Source organism: Alligator mississippiensis, chromosome 6 (genome assembly GCF_030867095.1).
Source record: "Alligator mississippiensis isolate rAllMis1 chromosome 6, rAllMis1, whole genome shotgun sequence".
Classification (NCBI taxonomy): Eukaryota; Metazoa; Chordata; order Crocodylia; family Alligatoridae; genus Alligator; species Alligator mississippiensis.
Genome location: NC_081829.1, coordinates 59215864 through 59242640, shown reverse-complemented (window position 1 = coordinate 59242640; position 26777 = coordinate 59215864). Strand labels below are relative to the sequence as shown.

Sequence of the window (26777 nt, the reverse complement as noted above, 5' to 3'; positions counted from 1 at the left end):
AAAATTTTAGTAGTATTAAAATGCAGTTATCTTGGTTACCCTTATGATTGTGAAGACCTGATGGGAGAGTTAGCCTTTGGGTTTGTAGGCAACCTGAAACATTGCCCTGAGCAGTGTGCAGTATTCCTGTGCTTACTAGTGAGTAGGACACCCTGAACCTTTCTGATAGAACACTGAGTGTTATAATTTTTATTCATAGTGTCAATCATTTTAGCAAAAATAATCTAACATGTTTGCCTGTTATTGAGTATAATGGCAAAGGCAATGGTGCTGGGGGCAGCCTTTCCCATTGTGTTTTAGAAGGGCATTATTGACCATGAAAGATCTCCTCAGTGCTTTTCTTTCTCCAAATGTCTCGATCTACCCTCTCATTGAGTCTCTTCTAATACAGTATGGGAAAGATGCATAAGCTGCTGTGTTTCCCTGCCTCATGTTTATGAGAGGAGCAGGGAGTAGAGAAGGTGTTTGTTTTCCATGCCATTAGGCAGCATCCCTTTGTCATCATTCCTTGTCACATTGTACAATGAGGAACCAAAATGAGGAGCTGGGAGAGAGAGACAGGAAGCAGTGCCTTGGAGAGAGGAGGAAGAAGTTAATTCTGAGCAATGGGTTCAACTGTGAAAGCAGGATCTGTTCTCAGAAATATCCCTTGCATAGGCAAATAGGGCTCCCTAAACTTTACAAGGAAAATTACCCTTGGGTTTCAGATGAGATAGGAACTGGATGGGGTATAAGGTGTAAAGCTCAGAGTAGGAGACACTAGGAGTTGAGATTAGCCCCCCCTTTCAAATTTGAAGACTTGAAGTCAGTTGTGCCCCAGAAGAAGGGAGAGGAAAGGGAAAGAATTTCTAGTAGAAGTATAAACCAACAAGGAGACAGAAGGAAAATGACAAGAGAAATAAGGAAGACCCCCCATAGAAAGAGGAGAGGATAGGGGAACCAAAACAAAAATTGGTGGTACCCAAATGCCCTTCACTATATTTTAGCTGGTTGACAGTTGACTATGAAAACTGCTAAAAGGCTAGTTATTGGCTGGAGTCTATCCCCTACTCTTGATCTTTGTCAGGGTACAATAATTTTGGATTATATAGAAATTGATGCTTTGCTGTGCTAGAGAGTCTAAATTTACATTTGGAAATAAGTCTCTGCTAAAGTGTCTGCTAAAGAAATCCTTTAAAATGCAAACAGAGTGTAAAATGATGCCATGATGTCTGCTTGAGTCTGGAGACAGGTTGCAGTGATAGGTACAAACACTTCAGTCAGATAATTTAGATGTCAGTATTCTCTATTGCACTGAGGGCTCACTTAAGAGTAGCATCTACCTGAAGTGACTGTTTGTAGGGACCTACTTAAATTGCCATGAGACGAAGGGTTTTTTGCAGCTTGATTGTGGTGGGCAGAGGCAATTTCTCAGGTATTTTACGTCGGTCCTGCCCCTCGCTACTGATTGGGGGGGGGTCCCGGCAGCCCCATCCCTTACTGCTGATTGGCCAAGAGGCAAAACCATATATTTAAATAGCAAATTCTGCAGAATAGCATATAAATTACCATATTATTGTAAATCCAAGTATTAAATTTAAATATATTATGAATATAAATATATACACAATGTTAATTGTAACTTATATCTTCATAATTTATTATTAGCATTTTACAAAAAGTTTAGAAATACTAACTAATGATAACCTTGATAGAAACAATTCATGTTAATTGTTAAATACTACCATGCAGCATCCACTGGCAGTTGCAGCTGACATTCTGTCTCTGCGGTGTGAACACTTGTCTTATACACTGAGATAGCACATTCTCTGTCCACTGAATTGATTGTAATGGTAAGGCAGTGTTTTGCCAAGTTGTAGAGATGTGAAAACCAATCAGACACAGACTCCCAAAATGCAGTCGCAGTAAAAGGCATCAGGCATTTTTTGACAAAGTATATCTAAGCAGCACATTTGTTGTCATGTTCTTACTGCCATCCAGGGATTGATTCAAGTAGCAGAGGATCAAAACTCAGAAAAGGCACCCGATATGGGTAAAAAATGTGAACGGCACTAAAAAAGGAGGCAGCCAGTAGTTTAAACCAAGGTGGTAGTGACTGTACCTGCAATACCAATTCACCTTGGCAGTTATTGCCTGAAACAGTTCTTGTCTCCACTGGTTTTCACTTTGACAGTTTGAAAGTTGTTGTGATGCCATGTCTTCAACCCAGCTTATCAAATCCATCAGCTTGTTGTGTGCTTGGTGAATCAAAGCCTGCCAACTTTCAAACTATGTTAGAAGCTTCAGGAATCAGATTGCATTTTCAGCTACAAATGTACTTGATCTTTAATGTTCCCATGTTTTAAGAGATCATGTAGTTTAAGCATACACTGTATTCTGGGTGCGATTTCAAGCTCAGTCATCATGGTAATGAACTACGTTAAACCACAAATTCCACCTTGTAAGCACTGGTTCTGGTGGAAGTGACACAGTTGGATTTAGATCCCTGCTTTGATTGTCAGTGAATTCCCTGTACCCAAGTTTATGGCCTGGACAATGTTTGAATGCTTTTTTAAAAGAGGAAACCAGTCTATCCACATCAGGAAAATGCATGCGCGAGATATCACTTAGTAAAGAAAGAATGTGTACATTGTAAGTAACATGAATTTGTGTTGGGCATCATTCTGGAGAGTGAATCAGAGAAAGCTTTGCACATATACATTGAATTACCAGAAAGAAAGGCTGAGATCTTGTTAAATTCTAAGCTATAGTTTATAATAGCCTTTACTACAGCTTGTGCTACAGTTGAAATATTTACAGAAACAAGTTGAACCGGTTCTGTTTGAAAAACAGACAGGTCTGGGTCTTCCAGCTCCCAGGTACAAATAAAATGTGGAGAACATAGTTATCCTGGGCATCTGTTGCTTTGTCTGCTACAATCAAAACTGATTTTTATTTTGCCAGTTCAGATTTTGCAGACTAAACGTGAATAATCATGGCAAAGTTTGTTTGCACATGGGAAACTTCCAGCATTTGGCACGTGCTTGTTCAAGTAGTCCCTTAATTTTGGGTTATCAATTTTCTTCAGAGGTATGTTGGCAGCCGTGAATGCCTCCACTAGCTTGAAAGTAGTTTCTTTTCTTGTTAAACTGCTTTCAGTGGTTCTTTTAAACATTGAGCACATCGTTATTTGTTTCTTGCTCTGACCTTCAGCCTCTGCAGAAGTCTTTCACTTTGTATGCAATTTGGACTCTAAATGCTGATCAATGCTGTTTTTTCTCAATGCATCCAAAGTCATGTTGCAAGATTAATAAAACAATTTACCACCATGAGATGTAAATTTCCTACAGGGGGCTGCATTACATGATCCTGAGATGAAATATATGTTGCTATTTTGGATTTCTTTTCACTCATCTTCAGACAGCGGCATTGCTGCATTGCATCTAGCTTCTTAAAAAATGGCACCAAAACACTTTTGCTTTCCTGACTGGTGCCTTCACTTAGTTCAGTGGTCTCCAACCTTTTTAAGTAGGAGATCACTTTTGGAATTTAAAAGCAACCCAAGATCTACCCTCCTTCCTGCCCAGCAGGTAAGTCTGTGGGGAGGGAAGGTGGGGGGGCAGATTGAGGAGGAGGAAGATAAAATTATTTGGGGGCGTGCCCCCCCAGTAGGTAAGTCTGTGGGTGGAGGGGGAAGGTCTCCAGCCCCCCCCAATGGTGGTGAGGGAGGGAGTGGGGCTGGAGCAGGGGCAGGTCCTGCACAGCTTGGTCGGGGCATGGGATGGAGCCATAAGCAGGTCATCTGGAGGGCGCACAGCCCAGGTGGGCATGGGGGGGGCGTGTGCTCCCAAATCTGCACATGGGGTGACGCGGGCTGCAGCTGCGGGCTGGGCCCGGGCTCTTCCTGGTGGGGGTGCTGAGCCATGTTGTGATCAGGTTGGGTGGTGCCAGTGGCGGCACTGGGAGAGGTTTGGGGGGCCTACGGCGAATTCTCAGGTGGCTGCAGACCCTGTGTAGCCCCATTCCCAGCACTGCTGCCACCCAGCCCAGCCCAAGTGCAGTGCAGCCCAGCACCCCTGCCGGGAAGAGCCTGCCTCTAGCCTGTAGGTGCAGCCCACCCCATGTTCAGATTCAGGGGCACATGCCCCCCCATGCCCTCCCAGGCTGCGTGCCCCCCCATGTCCCCCGGACAAGCCACTCATGGTTCCATGCCCAGCCCTGTCTGAGCAGGGCCCACCCCTGCTCCAGCCCCACTTTCTCCCTCACTGCTGCTGCAGCCACCCGCATTGCTTGATGTTTGTGGGGGAGCACATTCCTCCCCCCCCCCCCCCCAAAATCTGTGCACGACAGAGGCGGTTGCCTTTGCTGTCTGGGCTTTGTGCACTGAGCCCTGCTGCAGCTGGCATGGGAGCGTCCGGACACCACATGTCCTGCTCCTGGGCTCTGCCGTGCCTGCATGTGGCCAGCTGCAGCAGGGCTCGAGGTGCAGCAGGGAGCGGCAGCCACCTCCGCCCTGCATAGAGATCGGGGGACATGTGCCCCCAGGGCCCCTGCTATGGGGTGCGCCTAGTAGCGGGACGCCCCACCCCCTGTGCCCCTGGATGAGTCCCCCAGGTTCTAATCCTCCCATGATCTGGCCAGGCTGGGGCCCCACTCACTTTCCCCTGCTCCTGGTTGGGCTACACCATCCATCCCTTACGGCAGGGACATCAATCTGGCCCCCGCCCCTTCCCTGCCCCACAGACTGACCTGCTGGGCTGGTGTGGGGCGCATGCATGCATGCATGCACCCAGAGGCCCCCCCCCCCCCCCCCCCAGCCCAGGATTGACCAAAAGAGGCTCCCTGATTGACCAGTCAATCGGGATCAACTGGTTGAGGACCACTAACTTAGATTGTCACAGCTGCTTAGTAGCTCTCACTCAAATCATGTGCTCTATGGCTGCAGTGATTGCCATGCTTTCTTTCTATTCTGGTAAACATTTTTGGGGGCATTGATTCTGTAGGAAATCATGGTCAATGCCATTTTTCATGGAGATTCACGATTTTTTCAGAATCTGTGAAAAATGGCAAACAGTGATATAGGTAGTGAAATAGGTCCCTAATTATTTGTCACTTTTTGGCTCTAGTGTCAGACAGTGAGTTGGCCGCAGGGAAACAGTAGCGCACCTTCTTCTAAAGGACTGGTGGCTGAGAAGAGAGAAACTCAAAATCACCTGCCTCTTCTTCTTCAAAAAAAGAGTAATTAGAAAGAAGTTTTGTCCCCCTTCCAACACAAACAGACTCCTGTTTTGTCAGCATTACAAAGTTCTGCTGACACCCCTTTGCCAATTAAGGGTGGGAAAAGATCACACACAGACTTCCGCTGGCAGAGCTACTGACCTTTGGGGGAGCTGGTATAACTCTGGCAGCCTGAAAACTTCTGTCTGCAGAGCTGCATCTACACAGGGGGTCTGCTGCTGTTGCTATGGCAGCGGCAGCCCCATAGTGCAGAGTAAGTCTCAGTTACCTCTCTTAAAAGCCAAACCCTTCTCTGGTGGCTTCTCTGGTGCTCAAAGGTCTTTGCTGTGAAGAATTCCAGTATCCCAAAAATCTTTTTCTTTTTGTAATATGTGATGGCTCTAGTTTTGGCCTGTGGCCCCTAATTAAAAAAGCAGTCTATCTCTGTTCACAGAATTGATACCATTGCTCCAGTGCAACTCCTAATCTGATGGCAAAGGCTAGGTGAAACATTTAGCTTTTATGGGAGGAAGGGAAGAATGGTAGCTTATTTTCAGTTTAGATTCCCAAATATTCCCCATGTTTTCTTTTTCATCTTATAGCTCCAGTGGGTGATTTGTTGGTCAAATGGGAACCATTAAGGAGGAGCAAATGCAAGTTCTTCCAAATGCCTCATCATTTGCTCTGCGATCTTTATAAAGATTGCTGCTGGATAATTCAAGGCATGCCTTCTTTACTAAGACCAGGGAATGCTGATTGAGATATGACACAACATCTGCTCAAAGAAATGGGAGCACATGGCAGTAGAACGGTGTATTTCACAGCTGCAAGATCAGTACTGGAAGAGAGATGTAATGAAAATGGTGTCCACAAGGCTTACTGTGTCACGTACTGTACTAGACCAGGTGCAGGGTTGCCAACTATCCATAAATTTGTAGACAGATCATACAAAAACAAGCCTAAAAATGCCTCCCAGTAAAGTCCTGTAAAAAATTGAGTCATCTGTAAAAACATTAGCCAACTGGGGCTTGACTGAAGATCCTGTGTCAGAGGCAATCATTGAAGGACACACAGAGCAGAGCAGTACTATCTGATGACTGAGCAGGACCACAGCAACCTGCAGGAAGCATTCTTTCAGGACTTTGTAGTCCATAGCACCTCCCCTCCATCAATGTGCTGCTGTTATTTCTAAGTCTCTGCTTGTAATACTGTTGTGAATAGGCAGACTGTAATCCTTCTTTGGGGGTCATGTTGGCACAGGGTAGTGGGACCAACAAGGGTAATGCTGGAAAATGGGTTAGGGCAGGCAGCACAGTGCAGGGTGCAGTCAGGGAGCTCAGGGTGTTGGAGTAAATAGGGGACCCCTGGGGTGAGGGCAGCACTGTGTATACCTAGTGCTCTAGTCAAGTAGGATTGCCAACTCTAAGAATTTTTTTTTTACTTGTAGTCTACACATTTTTGAGTGGCAACTGCATTTTTTCACTATGGTTGTTGTTAAACCCTAAATCTGAACTTGCCTTCATCCAGGGCCTGGCAGGTGGCCCTTATGTATGGCAGGAGGATATTGTGTAAAACATATCAGTACAAAAGTTTGGTCATCAGTAAAAAGTTTACAGATTGTCAGTAAAAATAAATTGAATTGGATTGGCAACCCTGGTCAGACCATTAATCAAAGTTTAGTACTTTGCCTCTTGCAAGGGCCAATATGTACTACAATAGGGGAGAATATACCATATTCTCCCATCCTATATAAGACACCTCTCCAACTGTATTGTGCTGTGGAAAGCAGTGTGCCGGGTAGAGGTCCTTCCTGGCCTTGCATGCTCTGGATTAGATTAAGCTATAAAGCAGTAGCTTTGATTTACCTTTTTGTAGCGTGAATAACTGCAGGTGGTGTTAGGAGATGGTGAGACCTTCTGCATGTATAATGGCTCAGACTGAGAAAAAGATCATGCTCTGATGACTCCCACATGGCAAAAATACCCGTTATAATTCATTCTAATTTGTTTTATTTCCTTGATTAACTTTATAATGTAGTAAAGAACCATTTTCACTTGAGCTATTCTCTGTTAATTTGTTTTAGTATCATCTGTAATGATATTCATTTAATCTTAGTCAGCGCTAATTTTAAAAGCCACTGATGTAAAGCCAGAAAGTATGTGGTAAAAAACCATGACAATCAGTTTGTGGGTCTTGAAATAATCACATGCCTGTTGGAAGCCTATATGGGGCAGCATAAAGCCAATATGTTTTATAGTTAGCTTTTGGGAGCTCACCAAGCCAGTTATATCAAGTTGGTTCTAACACTGTTCCGTCTGCCTTGTACCTGGAGTTAAGAAACCAATGTGGTGTAGTGGTGTCTAGTGGAATAGTGAATCCTATGAATAGGGTAACAGTTTGCCTGGGACAGTCCCAGACTCCATGGGCTGGTTCTGGCTGGTTGGTCAAAAGTCCTGGGCTGGAGTTCAGCAGGGAGGCAGAGTGGCATGGTGGATCAGGTGGGCAGGCACCTCTTCAGCAAGGAATGTAGGAACCTTGGATATGGCGTCTCAGATACGGTGACCATATGTCCATCTACCTTGCTTCTGCACAATGGCGGTGGTGCCTGCCTGCCCGCCTGCCTGGTGTATCCGCCCCCTCACCGGACTGTGGCTCAGGACTTTTGACCAGCCAGCCAGGACAACCTATGGAATCCAGGACTGTCCTGGCCAAACTGGGCCATATGGTCACTCTACTTATGAACTGTATAAACATGGTGGCAAGATGGCTTAAACTCTGTTGTATTTAGCAGGCTTATCTCTTGCTTTAATGGATAGGAACTGGTGTTCAATTGAACATATGCTGCTTTTGATGTAATGAGGCATAGGTTTAGAAGTTTGTTATCCTCTAACATGCAGACTTAGGCTGAGAGCCACAAAAAGGAGATAAGCACCTAATGTGGGACTTGGACTGAATTTAGCTGGCTTACTTCAAGAGTTTGACCCTTAAAACCCACACCCTTCAGCACCAAAATTTTTATCCTAGGTGGTTAAAGTTACAACCTAGAGTTGTCTCCATCTTGGCAGGTCTGAGAAACTCAGAGCTTCTCTCAGACATAAGCCTCCTAAAGGGCTTAATCCAGTAGATGTGCTCTGAGCATGCCCAGTGTGCAGAGACGGGATTCAGATCTCTACAGAACAATGACCACAGCAGCTTGTATTCAAAACACAGCCACTGGAGGAGTCATCAGCAGTGATGGTGCCCATTCCCTCTATGCAATAGCTCACTCAGGGTCCAGAGCACTCACCCAAAAAGTGTGAAACCCAGTTTTATCCCTTTCTCAGCCTGAGAGGATTAAAAAATCTGTCCCTGATTTTCCTCAAAGAGTGCATTAGTCACCAGGGCTATTCTGGGGTGGCATTGACCATCTCTCCTATTGAACTGTGCCGCTAAGCAAAAAAAAAGGAAAAAAAAGACTCTTTAGGCCAGATGGAGGGAGTACAGCTCTCTAGTCTAGTGATAATGACACCTACTTGGAAGAGGGGAGACTTGGGTTCTAGTCTTGAATCTAATGTAAAGTGCCCACACAGTTCTTTAACAGTGGTTAGATAAAAAAATATATCCCAGAATCCAGGTTTTTATGTCTCTTTTTTGGAAGTATTCCTGTAAGCTGACTAGTACATTTATACAGCAAGAGAAAAATGCATTCTTCAAACTCCAATAAAATCTACCTCTTCAAATTGCATAAACTTCCTGTTATTTTATATTTAAATACATATTTGCAACATGTTTTCCAGGAACCTTTGCAAATGACCAGAGCATTTTACATTACAACAGGCGTGAGTGACAGAATTTTCATAGTCTGCTGTCTTTGTGTTGGAATAGTATTGAGACTTTGCACATATGCAGACTTCGTTTCATGCAGACTACCGTATCTGCAAACCCCCTGGCAAAAGTTGGCAAAGCAAGTGGGTTACCTCCTTGATTTGTATTGCCTTGTTCCTCATTTTTTTTCTTTCTATTTCTTCCACCCCCTCTCCCTCCCCAGACTGCAGGTTATAGCTGATACACTGATGGAACACTTTGTGAGCTCTGGGCTGATGATCAAAGAGTGGGATAGAGTAAAACTCCATGCTACTGTCATGAACACTCTCTTTAGGAAAGACCCAAATTGTAGGTATCTGCAGAACCTTCCTTGAAACTTTGTGAACTACAGCTGTACTTCTGAATAGGAAATGCTTTTCTCCTTGAGATTTTGTGTCTAAATTATTACTGTGATTTGGTTAGCATTTATTGGATCTTGGCCAGATGATAACAAATTTGAGCCTCACTTCAGGTTTTGGAATCCAGGTTTTCATTTACGTATAGTAATAACAGGTATATTGGCCATGAGAGATCTTCATGTGCACGTATGAAGTTAAGATGGTTCTGTTTAATTAAACTATGGATTAATTTTTTAAAATAGTGCATCAGTATCTTTACCAGTATTCTCTGATATCCAGTACTGAATATGAGTGCCTATTTAGTGCATATTCATTGCTCTGCTAAAATGTTTCTGCATGAACAGCAACATTTTTCATCTAACTCAGGCGTGCTCAACCTCTGGCCTGCAGGCCATTTGCAGTCCGTGGAGCCATAGGTATCTGACTTGCAGGGCTCCCTATGGATCGGGAAATATGGCAGCAGGGGAGCAGTGGCAATAAATATGGCCACCCTCCCCCACTGCCAATTCCCTAACCCTGAATCCTGTGCAGCAGTTTGAGGCCAGGTCACATCCCCTTTCCCTCACCCCCACAGCTGGATGAGGCCAAACCATGCTGCCTTTCCCTGTGGGTCTAGGTTGGCTCAAGCCCTCTTCCTTCTCCATGTGCCCCCCTGCAGGGCCAGGTCAAGCCCTCTTCCCCATGTGAGGCTGAGTTGGAGCTGGGCCATGCCACTTTATGCTGCAGGCTAGGCCATGCCCCCTTCTCCCCTCTGGGGTCAGGTTTGAGCTGGGATGTCCCCAGCTCTCCCCTCCATGGCCATGTGAGACTCTGTCACAACTGCTGTGTGCCAGATCAGGACCATCAACCAGATTTGGCTCATGGATAGTCTGGGCACTGCCCATCCAGCCTGCTAGCCGAAAGAGTTGAGCATCATTGATCTAACTTGTTTCTTTATAAAGTATTCTCAGATGCAGTGCAAGTGAAAGATGCTGTATAATACGACTTTACCTCTGTGTATTAACATGTATAGATTCTAGTACTGGCATATGAATTGTAAAGTTCAGTTGCCTCACTGCAGAATTTACTATCTATCTTTGGCATAACGAACTCCGCAAATTACCAGTAGGTTTGTTGAAGTGTGGGCGCAGGATCTAAATTATTCTGTATCACAAAACGTATGTAGAGTCCTTGAGAACAAATAGTGTTTTTCGCATTTTCTTCCTCTCTACCCTCAGTACTTCCAGTGAGACTTTCAGGGACAAATTGCAGAAATGTAAAGCAGTTGCAAGTGCAGATGTGTGCTTTTGACATATTGGGTCCATCTACAGGTGCAATTAATGTGCCTGAATTTTCTGCACAGGAAATTCAGGTACATTAAACTGTGCCCCTACATGCATCTCAGTGTGCACCTGTTAGGAGCAGTTCAGTCTAGGACTGCTCCTGCCCTACCCTGCCCCTTTGCAACAGCCAGGGGGAGCTCCCCCAGGTGCCAGCCCTGGACTGGCAGGGGGCACAGAGGCTGGTCTGATCTCTGCAAGGCAGGGGAGAGCTGCCCCAGTTACTAGGACAGCTCTCCCAGCCATGTGAAGATTGGGACTTGTTCTGATCTCCAAATGGCTGGCAGGCAGTGTCCTGCTGAGCCGGGACAGCTCTTCCCACCCCTGGTGGCTCCCTGCTGCCTAGGCTGACTGGGAGCAATTTGTTCCCGGTCAGTGTCTACACATGCGCTTTGGCGCATTAGTTAAATGTGCCAATGTCTGGTACCTGTATCTACAGGTACTAGAAAATGGTGCATTACGCTAATGTACTGCTCAATAATTGCTGCACATGTGTAGACAGTGACATTTTACTACACATTAGATTAGTCTAATCTGTAGTAAAGCATCTCGTGTAGATCCACCTGCTGTGTCATGTAAAAATGCAGAGTTGCCTGAACAATCACAGGTTGCCCCTGAACAATCTAGGGGTCTCAGGTTGAAAATGAATGGAAATGTATGAAAATTTTGCTCTTTGCACCCAAGTTCCTCAACTGTGAAATCAAGATAATACCACCTATCCTCAGTGTCTGGATTGGAAAATACATGTATTGATGTTTATGAAGCATTCAGAAACAGTGGGAAGAGCATCCAAGAAATGGCTAGAAAGAAATAATTGTGTGTGCAATGCAAGGTGTGGAGGCTTTATGTTAAATGAAGCCTGCATGCTCAATGCTGAAATTAAAACAAAATTTACAATGACTAGCCATTCACTGAATGAGGTAGGGGGTCTTGTGGAACAAATAAGGGGAAGGGGAAGAACTAGATTTGGAACTCCTGAGGCAGCTCTCGGAGACCATAAAGACTAGGGAAGCAGTAGTCATGGGGGCCCTAAACTACCCTGACATCTGCTGGGAGAAATGGACAGTAAATTCCCACCGTTCACGCAGGTTCCTATCCTCTGTGCAGGACCTCCACCTGACGCAGGAGATCTATGGTCCCACTAGGGGGAATGCCTTACTGGACCTGGTACTGGCAACGGGGGATGACATGGTAGGGGACCTGCAGATCAGTGGTCACCTGGGGGACAGTGACCACCAAGTAACAGAATTCACCATAAGGCGTAAAGCAGGAAAGGTAACTAGTAGGGTGGAAGTGCTAGACTTTAGGAAGGCTGACTTCAGCGAGCTCAGGCATTTAGTCAATGACGCACTGCAGGATAAGAGATTTGGCGAGATGGGAGCCTAGGAAGGGTAGCTGTGCTTTAAGGAAGCGATCTTTCGGGCACAGAGGGAGACGATCCCGATGCAGGGGGGGGAAAGGGGCCAAGAGGCTTCCTTGGCTAACCAGAGAAATCCAAAGCAGCCTAAGGGCAAAAAAGGAGGGGCATATAAGCAGTGGAAACAGGAAGAAATTACTAAAGAGGAGTATGCCTCCTCAGCTCGCAGTTGTAGGGAGGCAGTTAGACAGGCCAAAGCTACCATGGAGCTGAGGATGGCATCCCAAGTTAAGGATAACAAAAAAAAATGTTTTTCAGATATATAGGGAGTAAAAGGAAGGCCCAGGGCAGTATAGGACCACTACTGAATGGGCAAAAGCAATTGGTAACAGACAGGGGGGACAAGGCTGAACTCCTCAATGAGTTCTTTGCCTCAGTGTTCCTAAACAAGGGGCAAGACAAGTCTCACAATGGGATCGTAGAGAGACAACAGCAGGGCGCCAGATCACCAAGCTTTGACCCTGAGATAGTGCAGAGTCACTTGGAAGGACTGGATGCGTTTAAGTCGGCAGGCCCGGATGAGCTCCATCCGAGGGTACTGAAGGCACTGGCTGATGTCAATGCACAGCCACTGGCAAGAATATTTGAGCACTCGTGGTGCATAGGCCAGGTCCCAGAGGACTGGAAAAGGGCCAATGTGGTCCCTATTTTCAAGAAGGGGAGGAAGGAGGATCCAAGCAACTACAGGCCAGTCAGTCACGCCTCCATCCTTGGTAAAGTCTTTGAAAAGATTATTAAGGCTCATATATGTGAGAGCCCAGCAGGAAAAATTATGCTGAGGGGAAACCAGCACAAGTTTGTAGCAGGTAGCTCATGCCTGACTAATCTAGTCTCTTTTTATGACCAGGTTACAAAACACCTGGACGCAGGAGTAGGGGTATATATCGTTTACTTAGACTTCAGGAAGGCCTTTGATACAGTATTCCACCCCCATACTGGTGAACAAATTAAGAGGCTGTGACTTGGATGATTACACAGTCTGGCTGGGGTCATCTGAACCCAGCACACTTCCCTGCCTACGCAGGGGGTCGGACTTGATGATCTGTTGAGGTCTCTTCCGACCCTAACATCTATAAATCTATGAATCTGTGAAATAGTTTGTGATCACGTATTTGATGTATCATAATGTTTACACACAAGGGGGATGAGTTAAGATTCTGGTATTTTCTAACTTGCGTGCAAAACAGCAACCTTAATGTTTTGATATATTTGTGTTTGTGTTTACATACACGCATGTTCTTTTACACACACACACTCTCTCTCTCACCACACCAATGCAAGGACATTTCTCAAAGTGACCAATCCAAATGTTTCTAGGTGCTGTCAGGAATGTGTTTTCCATTATAATCAAATGCTCAGTATGGCTTGTGGGGGGGTGTTCCAGGAGCTGTAAGAGCTTGTCATTGCTGAATCTCACCAGACATGGAGCTTGGATTCAGCCGTTGAGAGGCAGATTCTGTTAGGCTGCATTGCCAGCTCTGCAGAATCATTAACAACAGTATTTGTAGTCTGGGGTGTTTTGGTTAAGTGATTTTGGTGCTTGCAATAATACCATAAGATCCTGAATGTTTTATAGCCTCCTTTTTATGTGAAATTATAAACTCTTCTTTTTAAAAATGCATGTAAAATTGATAATTGTTTATTAAATGGCTACAGAGATTTGTGGGGTAAACAGTGAAAACTGTCATCCTATCTCAAGTTCACTCTGGAATTTTTTTCCCCTCTGTAGGTGAAGAGCGTAACTATATAAATATAGGAAAATCACCTTTCAAGGAAAGGGAGTCATTTGATGGCCGAAATATAATGAAGGTCAGTATTGAATTGTGAAGGTGACTAACTTGGTTAGTGGTATAATATACCCAATAATTTGAAACACTTCCTTAAAGATACATTTGTCTTACGCTTATGGAAATCTTCTAACAAAAATCTAGAAAATTAGTCATTGGAAGTATTCTAGTATTAGTACAAACACTGTTAAGTTTGGTGAGATTTTAGAAAAAACAAGGAGGCATGTGGAGATGGTGCTTAACAGGTATTTGAGTTGTGGTTGACTGTATTAGTGTTTACCCTTGGCTACCTGGTCCCTTATCTTTCCTTAGGCCAGAAAGAAACATTTTGTTGCTCTAGTTTTAGTCTCATTTATGTTCTTGTCAATAAAACCAACTGTTACATCAGACTTTCTATGTCATGACCATTAGTTACTGCTCAAAAAAAAAAAAAGAATAGCAGGCAGGCCCTGAGGTCAGGTTTGAGAGCATTCGGAGAAATTGGAATAAGATAACTGACAATGCAGGTGAATTAGCCTATGACTCCTGCAGCAGTTAGAGGATGCTGCAGTCCGTTTGACCTGGAGGGTGATGCTGAAGTTCCATCTAGAGGATTTCATTTTGCTAATTCTAAGTAGGGGGGCTATAGAAGAAAATAATTAAGATTTTACAATTAGAAATTTGTATCAAGTTTCCATTTTACTGTGGTAAGGAATAAAGTTTTGAGAGTTGAGGAGAACAGATCATCAGGAGACTGGAAATGAGGCTGGTAGGTTAGTAGGAAAAATATGGAGGAAATTCTGGCTGTAGACTGAGGAGAAATGAGATTAAGAGAGGTTGCAGGTAAGCCCGTGCAAAGTGGCTAGTATTTGCTTCAGATTCGGATTCAAATTCAGCCGATTTGGGGGATGGTGATTCGATTTGGTGATTTGAATCACTTTCCCAAATCGATTCGGTCAAATCTGATTCGGAGATTCGGCTGCTGCCAAATCTCCGAATCACACAGGCCCATCCCTTGCCCGCTCTCCCAGCCCACCAATGGCTGCCCCAGCTCCCAGCACTTTGAAAAAAGAAGCCCCGACTCACTGGGTGCTGCCAGGTGGGGGAGCAATCCCCACTGCCCCCCACTGCTACACGCTGTGTAGGGGGCTCTGCACGAGCCCCCCGACATCCTCCTCTCACTGTCCCAGTCCCCCCCATTGCTGCAGTGCCCGCCCTAGCTCCACCTCTTTAAGGAAAAAAAAAACAACTAAAAAACTCCGGGCTCACCAGTTCTTGGCCAGTGGGGGATGATCCCTGCTGCCCCGCACCACGTGGGGAGTTCTTCCACACACCCCTGAAGCCCCAAGGCCACTGCAGGATCTGGTGGACTGGGACAGGGAGGAGGGGGGTGGGTTCGGGGGGCTTGTGCAGAGCCCCCTGTGCAGTGTGAGGCAGTGGGGGCAGCGGGGATTGTCCCCCTGCCCGGCAGCACCCAGTGAATAGGGGCCTTTTTTTTAAGCACGGGGGGCCTGGCAGGGGTCCGTGCATGGGTCCCTCCTCCTTCGTCCAGCCCACTACTTACCTGCTCCATGTCCAGCTCCAGCTCCCTGCTGCAGCCAGCGGGGACTGCCCAAATCATTGAAGCTCTCTGAATCTTTTCTGAACATTCTGAGAGCTTTCAATCAATTCAGCCCTTTTTATTGGTCCCCTGATTTGATTTGGATTTGGAGATTCGGCCACTGAATTGGGCCGAATCTCCTCCTAATTGAATCAGCACCCGAAGCTTTGCACAGCCCCAGTTGCAGGCCAGATGGGAGATTCAGGGCCTTAGGAAGTTTGGTTTTAGGTAGAACATGAGAGAAGGGAAAATGTTTTGTATAATAGCACTGCATAATTTAATGGGGTTTAGTGATTTTTAAGATGGAAGAGAACTGCTCACTTTCAAGCTTGAGGACAGAGAAAAGGACAGTCAGTTAAAGCTGCCATTGTCCCTTAAGTTAAAGTTATGACCTTGCATTGTCACACATCAGTGTAATAGCATTGCACTGTTCCCATTGTGATTTGAAACTGTGATCGGCTCCCAGAATCCCAAGTGTGTCAGAATTAAGGTGTATTGACGCAGCTGTAGAAAAAACTTCCAAGGCACCAGGGCACATTATTCTCAGCACAAACTACCACTCTTAGTTGTTTATTTTGTGAATGTTAAATATGGGCTCAGACTTTAAAGGGACTTAAAATTGGACTGTCCCTCCCTTTACTCTCCATCCAAAACCTTCAATGGTTTCTAAGGTATAAAAGATGCTCCCTCTGCTGGTCACAAAATTTACTGGTTGCACCAATCTTAAGTAGTGTAGGTTATGATGATATATGGTGCTTAAAATGGAAAAATACATATGTTCTACCAGAAATGTCCACTTCTCATTCTGCTGCTCTCTGAAACATGAGACAGAGCGATGTTAAACCTCCTCATTGATTTTTGTACTGTTTTAGCCTAAAGAGCTACTGGCTGTTTGCAGAATAAAAAGACTGTTGATAATTACTTTATATCAAGCCTTAGTGAAAGAAATGTCATCTTTCTCCTCCATCTCCACTATATTTCCTAACCCAGTCATTTAATATTTCCAGTCTGTCTGCCACGTGCCTATGGCAACACCCACTGCCACTAATTAATTCTATGACTCATAGATGGCTGCAGGCTTCTCAACAGTAGAACCTGCCAGAGCCAGCCATCGATCTAGAGATGCAGTCTGGCTTGACCTTGCAGGGGTGTGTTGATTCTCTTCCCACCCTGCCCCCATTTTATATACATTATTTATATTCTTCTGCTGAAGAGATTGCCTTTTGCCAAGTGGCTTCATTAAGTTCTGAGTTAGGATCTAAATGACAGGTAGCTAATTAATACATTACCCATGCTGGCTTGCTTGAGCTATTATGTTGTCCAGGTGTAGTGGGCTGTACAAGCTTTTTCCTCCTTTCCAAACTTGATCCTCCAAGCATTCTTTTAATTTCTTTGCTTGATTGCATTGTAGTCATTAAGGAATTTAGCATCCAGAGCAAGGAAATGAGATTGTGAGCTTTAATCATTGCTTTAGAAAACTTAGTTACCATATTTACTTGAATATAGGATGACCCCCCCCCCCCAGTAATTAGATTTTATATATGGAAAAATTATAAATTTGATATAATTTTCTAAATATGGAATCTATTTATTGGAGGTTTGTCTTGAATTTGTCAATCTCCCACTGCTATAGGAGAGAAAATAAATCTGGGGAGGTCAAATAGCCCCTTTGCCCTCCGCCCCCCACAACGTCTCCCCACAGCCCCTTTCCCCCTCTTTGTTATCAGACCCTGCCCTCCCTGAGCATGTGGAACTGAGAAACAAATTTGAAAAAACTGACCTGAAAACAAACATAGCTGTAGCCATTTAGTTATAGTACCTATAGATCTAGTTCACCCAGGATTGATACGTTTTACCTTTTCTGAAACTGCTGCAAGTTTTAGTACAGGTACTTCAGAAGCACACTTTTAAGCAGCACTCTAGCACTTAGCTTTTTAAGGAAAATTTTTCATGTCCCAGGTCAAATTGGCCAGATCAGGTCCAAATATATTTGAATCATTCAAGAATCATATGTGGTCCTGCTACTGGCAAGTATCCTCCACCCCAGCCTGAGGCTTCCTTTGGCAGGCATCCTATGTGCAAGCCCAAGCCTGGAGGCTTGGGATTCAGATGCCCCCGAGTTTTGCTTGCCCTTAGCCGTATAGCTGCAGGAGGAAACTAGGGAGGAGTCGCCCATTTCCATAAAGTCAGCGTGTACTTAAAATCTTCCCACTGGAAGGTGGCTAGTGGGAAGCTAACCATGAGGCTCTGGTAGGGAGTCCTGTCCACAAGCAGACAAGGGTGCAATCCTCCACTACACAGTACCATTTTAATCACATTACTTCAGTCCAGGTATTTCCCCTGCAACCATTGTGATGATGGTATTGCACCTACTTAAAGAGACTACAAGCTATGCATGATATTAGTTCACAGCTGTATAGTTCATTGGGCTGGGGTTACCATATTTCCAGGTCCAAAAAAGAGAACACCTATCACCAGGGGGGTGGGCAGGCAGGGGGAATATGGGGGGGGGGGAGGCACACGACAGTGGCATACATGCCAGTGCCCTGCCCCTGCCCATTCTGTTGCCCTTCACTGACAAGCCACACCCTCCCCCAGCTCTGTTGCTGCCCCTCACTCTGGACCCACTGACCCCAGCTCTGCCAGTGTCCATCACTCCCAGACAGCAGTACCCTGCCCCCCACCCCTTGCCAGTGCCCCTCACTCCTGACCCCCAGCCCTCTGGCGCTGCCAGTGCCCTGCACACCCAACCCACAGTCACCCCTCCCATCCCCATGCCCCTCACTCCTGATCCACAGCTCCCTGCCCCCCCCCAGCCCTGGGGGTGCCCCTCATTCCCTACGCACAGCCCCAGCCCCCCTCCCAGCCCTGCTGGTGCCCCTCACTCCCAGCCTACAGCCCTCTGCCCCCCCAGCCCTGCCGGTGTCCCTCACTCTCGATGCACAGACCCCTGCCCAAGCAGCTTCCGCTTTACATGCACACTCGCTTGCTCCCTTTGTTGCTGGAGCCCGCATGGGGAGCACGTAACCCCCAACAACCAATCACCTTGCCTGCTGCTCCTAGCCCCAGCTTTTCAGGCTGGGAGCTGGGATGGCACAGGTGCTAAGATGCACAGTAGACAGCCCAGAGGTTGTGAGTTTGAGGCTGTAGCTGAGGTGCTAATGGCATGGCCCTGTCAGATTCCAACAAATCTGCAAATTCTGCTAAATACCTTGTCACAAGGACATGACAAGGAAGGGTAAGGACTGTTTTATTTTGTAGAACACTTAGGCTTTATTTTGTACAAAGTCTAACACAATGAGGCCCTCATCTTGTTTGTGGCATTACTGTAAAATAGATTGAAAGAATATATATTAAGGGATTGCCTCTGTCTGCACTACTGCTCAGTTTATTACTGAGTGATAACCAAGGAATCATGAAAAAATAGATCATGGCAAGTGCATATAATAGTATTCTCTTCTATAAATGTATATTAGTGAACAAGAGTAATGCAGTGGATATAGGTTTTAGGTAAGGCATTCAATATAGTACCACATTTAAAAATTATTATGAAAAGGGAAGACTTTTTTCTATATAAAATTAATACCATAGTAACCTGGTTTGTCATCTGCCTTTGTAATAATTAATAACAACACCTCCAACACTGAGACTTATGCTGTTTATCTTTTTATTAATGACTTTCAGGAAGCAGATTTTGTTTCAATTAACTTCGCAGACAATATCAGAAATGACAGCTATGAAATACACATGAGGGGTGAGCCAGACTTCAGAACAGGCTAGAAAGATTGGACTTCTTAATTGACTTTAGCAAAGTGATATAGTATAAATGTGGGGAAAGTGGTAACCAGTACAAACATAAAAGAAGGGGGGGGTGACAAAAAAAACTGAACATGAGTTTATAATGCAGCATTATGTAGAAAAAAGCCAGTGTCTTCCCAGGTATGTTTATAGACGAATCAAATGCAAGAATGAAAAGTTGTAACGCCACTTGGCTGAGTACAAAATATTGCATTCAGTTCTGATCCTTGCATTATTAAAGGATATTGGAGTAACAGAGGGTTCAAAAATGGCACTTAGAGAGTGACACTGGGATTGGAGGATGTGGTAGCTGAGAAGATAAGACTGAAGATCAACTTTGCATTATCTCAAAAAAGGAGATTAAATGTGGGTCACTGTGTTAAATACTTTATTAGAAATAATATCCTTGATGAAAGAAGCTTATTCACATTATTTGAATATGGCAAAACAAGGATGACTGATCTGTAGTGGCATCTGCAAAGTCAGACTATGTATTGAGAGAAAAATGTCTTTTGTTAGAGTGTTAGAACAGACCGGAGGCAGGTAACTTGGGGTATTTATAAAAAGGCTGATCCAAACCACATAAGGGAAAACATTATGACCTTTTTTTATGACCAGGTTACAAAACACCTGGACGCAGGAGTAGGGGTTGACGTCGTTTACTTAGACTTCAGGAAGGCCTTTGATACAGTATCCCACACCATACTGGTGAACAAGTTAAGAGGCTGTGACTTGGATGACTACACAGTCCGGTGGGTGGTGAATTGGCTAAAAGGTCATACCCAGAGAGTCGTAGTGGATGGGTCGGTATCGACCTGGAAGGGTGTGGGCAGCGGGGTCCCACAGGGATCAGTCCTTGGACCAATACTCTTCAATGTCTTCATCAGCGACTTGGACAAGGGAGTGAAGTGTACTCTGTCCAAGTTTGCGGATGACACAAAACTGTGGGGAGAAGTGGACACGCCGGAGGGCAGGGAACAACTACAAGCAGACCTGGACAGGTTGGACATATGGGCTGAAAACAACAGAATGCAATTCAACAAGAAGAAATTCAAAGTGCTGCACCTAGGGAGGAAAAATGTCCAGCATACCTACTGCCTAGGAAATTACCTGCTTGGAGGCACGGAAGTGGAAAGGGATCTTGGAGTGGACTCCAAGATGAACATAAGTCGTCAGTGTGACAAAGTCATCAGAAAAGCTCATGGCACTTTATCATGCATCAGCAAATGCATGACGAACAGAACCAAAGAGGTGATACTTCCCCTCTATCGGGCGCTGGTCAGACCGCAGTTGGAATACTGCGTGCAATTTTGGGTGCCGCACTTCAAGAGGGATGTGGATAACCTGGAGAGGGTCCAGAGAAGGGCCACTCGTATGGTTGAGGGCTTGCAGGCCAAGCCCTATGAGGAGAGACTAGGGCACCTGGACCTCTTCAGCCTCCGCAAGAGAAGGCTGAGAGGCGACCTTGTGGCTGCCTATAAGTTCATCATGGGGGCACAGAAGGGAATTGGTGAGGTTTTACTCACCAAGGCGCCCCTGGGGGTTACAAGAAATAATGGCCACAAGCTAGCAGAGAGCAGATTTAGACTAGACATTAGGAAGAACTTCTTCACAGTTCGAGTGGCCAAAGTCTGGAATGGGCTCCCAAGGGAGGTGGTGCTCTCCCCTACCCTGGGTGTCTTCAAGAGGAGGTTAGATAGGCATCTAGCTGGGGTCATCTAAACCCAACACTCTTTCCTGCCTATGCAGGGGGTCGGACTTGATGATCTACTGAGGTCCCTTCCGACCCTAGCATCTATGAATCTATGAATTATGTGGGAGGTTGTATTAGGTAGCTGGAGAGTCTTTTCCCTAGACTTGATATGTTGTCTGATGCATGGCTTTTCTTGTGGTTGTGGACTGGAATTTGGTTTGAGACCTTCTGAGCACCTTTCACTTCTGTCTACTTCAACTGCAATTGTGAGAGCCCAACATTTCTGAAGATCAAGCTCTGGGCATCTAACAATTTGCCTCTCACTTTAGCACTCTTCTTCCCTCCATTTCTTGTGTGGACATCCCACCTCTTAATTTCCCTGAAATCACTATTCTGCTGTAGACAGCAGTGACTGACTTCACCTCTTTGGTCTTCTGATGACAGTTTTCATCAGTGAAACTGGCAAAGCTTGAATTGTGGTAGGTCCTTAAGAGAAACCTACTGAATTAAGTGCATAAGAAAAAAGTAGACAGTTCATCCAAAAGGTGCCCTTTGGCTCTATTTGTGGTATAATTTCTTGAGTCTGTATGAATGAACTCAGTTGTCCTCGAGGTGTACTCTATGGACTAGTGGTTGTCTGAATAGAACTGGTTAGTCCTATGCTAGTATCCTCCTCCTTTTTGTCCACTGGTTTATGGTTACCTATCCTCCCCACGCAAAAAATGCAAGCCTGAACACCAATAGAAGCTGCTGGAAATGTGGTGTAACCAGTCTCCTTGCACACAAATATTTGCTATCCTAAGGACTGTTGGAAGCCTTGGGTATGTTGCATAGCTGTGAATGCCATCTCATCTGGGAGGAGTGGCAGTCCACACAGTCACTTCTGCCTAGCAGAATGTGATCTATGCTTTGAAAAAATTTGACATTTAAATGAATGTATTAATTTCCAAAGACAGGTTATGTATAGTTTCCACAAGTTTTGATGTACAGTAAATACTGGAAAGTTAGCAGTCCAAGTAAATGTGCAGAGCCATCTAGGGTTTTTTGGCTTTTTTGGGTTTTTTTAAGCATCTCATACTCCAGTAACTTCTAAAAGCTGCACTTTTATTTATTTATTGGTTTGCAAAGTGCCTTTCGCCATAGCAACTAGGTTTTATTTATACAGCTGAAGTGCATTAGTTTCATAAACTGTCAGAGGCAAGAAAAAGAAGCAGTAGCTAAACCAAATTTCTTAAATAGTGCCCCAAATGTTGCTAGACATCAATTTTGTGCTAGAAAGACAATTTCAGAGGAAAAGACCCTTAGCAGAGAGAGTCCTGTATCTGCCCCTGAACTGGTTTACTTAAGGAAGGACAGCAGTAGGCCCTAAGATGCATTTAACTGTCATGATGAAATATATCTGACTGCCTTCCTTTCCACTGCAGTTAACTGATGCATCACATGCTTGTTCTTGATGTGATCATCCAACAGCATTATAATGAGCTGCGATTTCAGATGGCAGCAGCTGGGAAAGGAGAGAAATGAGGAGAATGGGGTTACTGTCATCATGTTTCTGACCAATCTGAATTTTTTATATGTATGAGATAAGGAAACACAAGTGGGACCTAAAGTAGGGATTAAAGTAAACTCTAAGGGCACATCCAGATGAGCACACATGTGCCTCGTGCAGCATCTCAAACCCCTTTGAGATGCTGCAGGATGCACACTGGGAACAAAAAAACATTCCCCATGCTGCAAATACGCAGTGCAGGGGCAAAATTTGATACCTGGATATCCAAGTACCAAAAAAATACTGTGCCCTGAGGCAACCAGAGGCTTGGGTCCTCCACGGAGACACTCTGGTAGCCAGCCAGAGCATCTCTATGGCTAGCCCTTTCCCCAGTGCTGAAGTGCGCTGCCTGCCTGTGTAGGGCAGGCAGTGGTGTAGGCTGCAGCAGCTGGGACCCGAGTTCCATGCCAGTTAAGTAGGGATAAGGGGGGCTGGAGGAATGTGGGGGGACTGCTGAGGGTACCATGGGGGAGGGCAGCTCGGGAGGGGTGGATCCCCTGCCCACCCCTCGCCCAGCTCCAGCTCACTCCCCACCTCGGCTCCAGCCCCCCACTCACTCCCCCTCCTGTCTTCAGGCCCCCATTTGCCCCCCTCCCTGGCTCCAGCCTCCTGCACTGCTTGCAGCTTACTGGCAGCGGTGCTTGGGCCCTTGTGGCACAGCCCCCCCATGTGGCAGGGAGCAGCAGGGCTCAGCCCCGGCCACCTAGCACCTGTGCTGCCGCTGCTGCATCGCATGGGTGCGGCCCGGCACATCAGGGCGCCGCACGCTGTCGGGCAGCTTGGGGCTACTCAGGCTGAGTGGTGCTGGACCCTGGGTAACAGGCCCAGCAGCCCCAAGCTGCCCAACAGTGATGCGGCAGCACAGGTGCCAGGCAGCCGGTGTCAAGCCCCGCTGCCCCGCATTGTGCGGGGGACTGTGCCATGAGGCCTTGAAGTGGCCCTGACAGCTGCTGCTGCGGGGGGGGGGCGCTGAGGCCAGGCGGGGGCCTGTGGGCCCTATGGGCCCAAGCCACCCCCACAAACCCCTCACCCACATGCCTGGCCCCGTGGATTAGGAGTGAGGGGACTGGGGTGGGGGGCAGGCTGTGAGTTGAGAGTGAGGGGCAAGGGCAGGGGTAGGGCACTGGCATATCAGTGCTGCTCAGCACTGCACATCCAGGTGAGTGAAGAGGGTAGGGGCAGCTCTGATTTTTCTATGACAGCAAATCCAAAAGTAAATGTCAAACTTTATAGATATTTAGAATTTACGTTATGATGATAGGGGCACTGGTAGGCTTCCAAATTGCCTTAAAATTGTAAATATATCAATAAAACTTTGCCCAACTGATCTGATCTCTCTCTCTCTCTCTCTCTCTCTCTCATGGTCTTTTGTTTTAATTGTGGAAGAACATGGATTTGGGGGTATTTTAAAGAGTGACTTTGGAATTTTTCTATCAGGGATGTTGCAGTTTTTAAATAGGGAACACCAGAATTTCTGCTAGTGAGGCAAGTGCAGGACCCAGGCAGAGGAGGCTGCTCAGAGCTGACACCTGGAGGTGGCTGACCTCCTGGCCACTTGGGGCCAGGAGGACATGCTTTGACAGTTCAAAGCAGGCCACCACACTAAGAGCATCATCTGGGCAGTAGTTGCCCAGATGGCTGGGTAGTGACACACATGGCAGTAGTGCCACACAAAGGCCAACTGTGCAGCCACAGCCCACTGGCAGCTTGCCCAGAGGTGCAGATGCCTCTACTGGCCATGCAGTCCCCATCCAGGCCTGGCAGGCACGGAGCCTTGGAGCCACATGCACAGCAGGTCACAGCCAGCAGCAGCCCCCACTGCCAGACTGCTGCAGTGGGTAGAGGGTACAGGGAACTCTCAGGGCTGCTTCAGCAGTCCAGCTGGCACAAGTGGCTAGTGTCCCCAGATACCAATTGGCCAGGCCCCAGAAGCTTCTGCTTATTTTTATCTTCCAGAGATCATAGGTCTTAAGGCTCCCCTAGTTAACTAATAGCCTGTACTGTGTGGGGCCAAGGTTTGAAAGATGCAACTGATTTTTTTTCTTTGGTCAGACAACTAAGGAAGAAAAGGGTAGGAGTGATGTGGGGGTCAAAGTTTCAAAATGTGAAAAGAAATTCTCCAGGGGGGGGCACTGAGCAGAGCCCCCCAGGCCGCACCCAGTGGTCCTTGAAGGCATCCAGGGAGCTGGTAGATGCTGTCCACTGGTGCTCTGCCCAGAAACGTGCACGGATAAGGGAGAGGAAAGCGACCCCACAGTTTCTGGGCACCTTCCTGACCACCAGAACCTCCTGAGAGCAAGTAGCCCTGAGCTGCTTGCCAGAGCAGCTTTTTATACTACTGGGGTCAGCACAGATGCTGGACCCAGGCTCTAGCTCCCCCTGGCTGCAGATCTGGGAGGAGCCAGGCAGGGTTATTTTGCCCCAAGTGGCACAATTTGCCCCACACCAAAGTGCATGTCCAGGCATGTGCACTGAGGCAAAAAGCCCAGGCTCAAATTTGTGCCGCTTCTATTTGAGCTGTTGAAAGCACATGTGCCTGCATGTGCGGATGCGCCCTAAGGGGGCAGTTGTAAGAGGAAAATCTTAAATTGTGGGTAATCCTGATCTTCAGAACAGACTAGGCTGAGTCCTCAGCTATTCCCAACAGTTATTGGGAGGCAGCAGCAGCAGTGCTGCTTGCAGTTCACAGTTCTTGAGAAGCTTGTATGTCTGGTGCTCTAAACCAGGGGTGGGCAATTATTTCGGCTGGAGGGCCACTTAATGAATTTTGGTGAGGATGTGGGGGTGGGTGTGCATGTGTTTGTGGGGGTGGGGGAGGCTGCCTGTGGCTAAATCCTGGCAGCTGGCTGAGGGTGGGGAGGCAAGGGGAGCATGCAGGAAGGGGTGTGGTCTGTGTGTGTGTCATCGTTCCCCCCCACCCGCCCGCAGCCCATGGCTGCCCCTGTGCGCCACATGGGGTCGAGCCCTGCCTGCTCCCACCTGGGGCAGCCCATGCTGTACTCCTGCCTGCGCTTGCTGGTCTCAGCCCCAGCCAGTATGCACAGCTTCCCAGTGGGACTGCTCCCAGTGCAGCTGTAGCTGCTCAGGTGGTGCTTTGCTTCCGCCACCTCCAGTGGCTCCTCTTGTCCCTGCTGCAACGCTGCAGCCAGGGAGCTCCTGTTCTAGTGCACAGGGATCCAGTTCCAGCTCCCAGCAGCCTTCCACCCACTTGGCTGCCCACAGGCGGATGCTCAATGTGGTGGGCAGGCAAAGTGGGTGGAAGGTGTCTGGGAGCTGGAGCCCTACATGCTGGGCCCAGCTTCAGCTTCCCTCCTGCCTGGAGCAGTACAACAGGGCCAGGAGGAGGAGCCACTGGAGGCAGGGGGAACCAAACAGCACCCAGGCGGCTGCACTGGGAGCAGTCCTGCCAGTAAGCTGTGTGTGGTGGCTTGGGCTGGGGCCTGTGGGTGTGGGCAGGAGTGCAGCGCAGGCTGCTCCAGGTGGGAGCAGGTGGAGCTTTGCCCCATGCAGAACACTGCCAGGGCAGCTGCAGACTGGATCCAGTCAATTGGTGGGCACCCCCTGTGGGCCAGATCCAGCCGCAGGCCATGTTTTCCTCACCCCTGCTCTAAATCATACCAGCTCCTGCTACAATCCTAATTTGCACGAGTGTCAGTTAGACACTGATGGTACCCATACTGGGATGGATGGAGTTGCCTTAATTTTAATATAAGGTAATATAAGGCAAAATCCCTGGATTGATCTGAAAAATCTTAATCATGTATTCTGACAAATGGCCTGCCTCCGTTTTTCCCCACCAAAATTGCAGAGCACATTTTATCTCCCGTGGACCCCATTAGGAACTGTTGATTAACATTTTTGAAAATCAGGCTAAGTTTAGGTACCTGAAGTGGGACTTTACAGCCTAATATTAGGCGCCTGTGTTTAAAATTTGGCTCCCTACATTATCTGTACTTATGGTATATCTACATAATTTTGGATTGCTGCAAGAAACATCTTTAAAACAACCTGTGGAATGTGTATATTCACTGCTTTCTTATTGTTATAGCAAATATTCTTTTGCTTCTTTAAGTGCTTTCCCTTAATTCAGTAGGAGAAACTAAATATATACTATAGGTAGTCAACAAGTGTTCTCTGTCTCCCACGCACACTCTCACACTTTTCCTTCTAAATAAACAGTAATAATTTTCCAGTTAGAACTGAGGTTTATTGCTTTAAATATGAAGTCATAGTTGAT

General features: G+C 46.5%; 1 protein-coding gene across 4 annotated transcripts in view; it reads left to right on the top strand.

Moving 5' to 3' along the window:
- ASCC1 (activating signal cointegrator 1 complex subunit 1) overlaps positions 1–26777 on the top strand; it is a 67320-nt gene that overhangs the window by 28633 nt on the left and 11910 nt on the right. For all 4 annotated transcript variants that reach the window (XM_014609357.3, XM_014609359.3, XM_059729919.1 and 1 more), the window contains 2 exons: positions 9224–9348; positions 13864–13943. In XM_014609357.3, coding sequence (XP_014464843.2) covers positions 9224–9348; positions 13864–13943 — 205 coding nt within the window. The remainder of the gene's footprint in view (positions 1–9223; positions 9349–13863; positions 13944–26777) is intronic.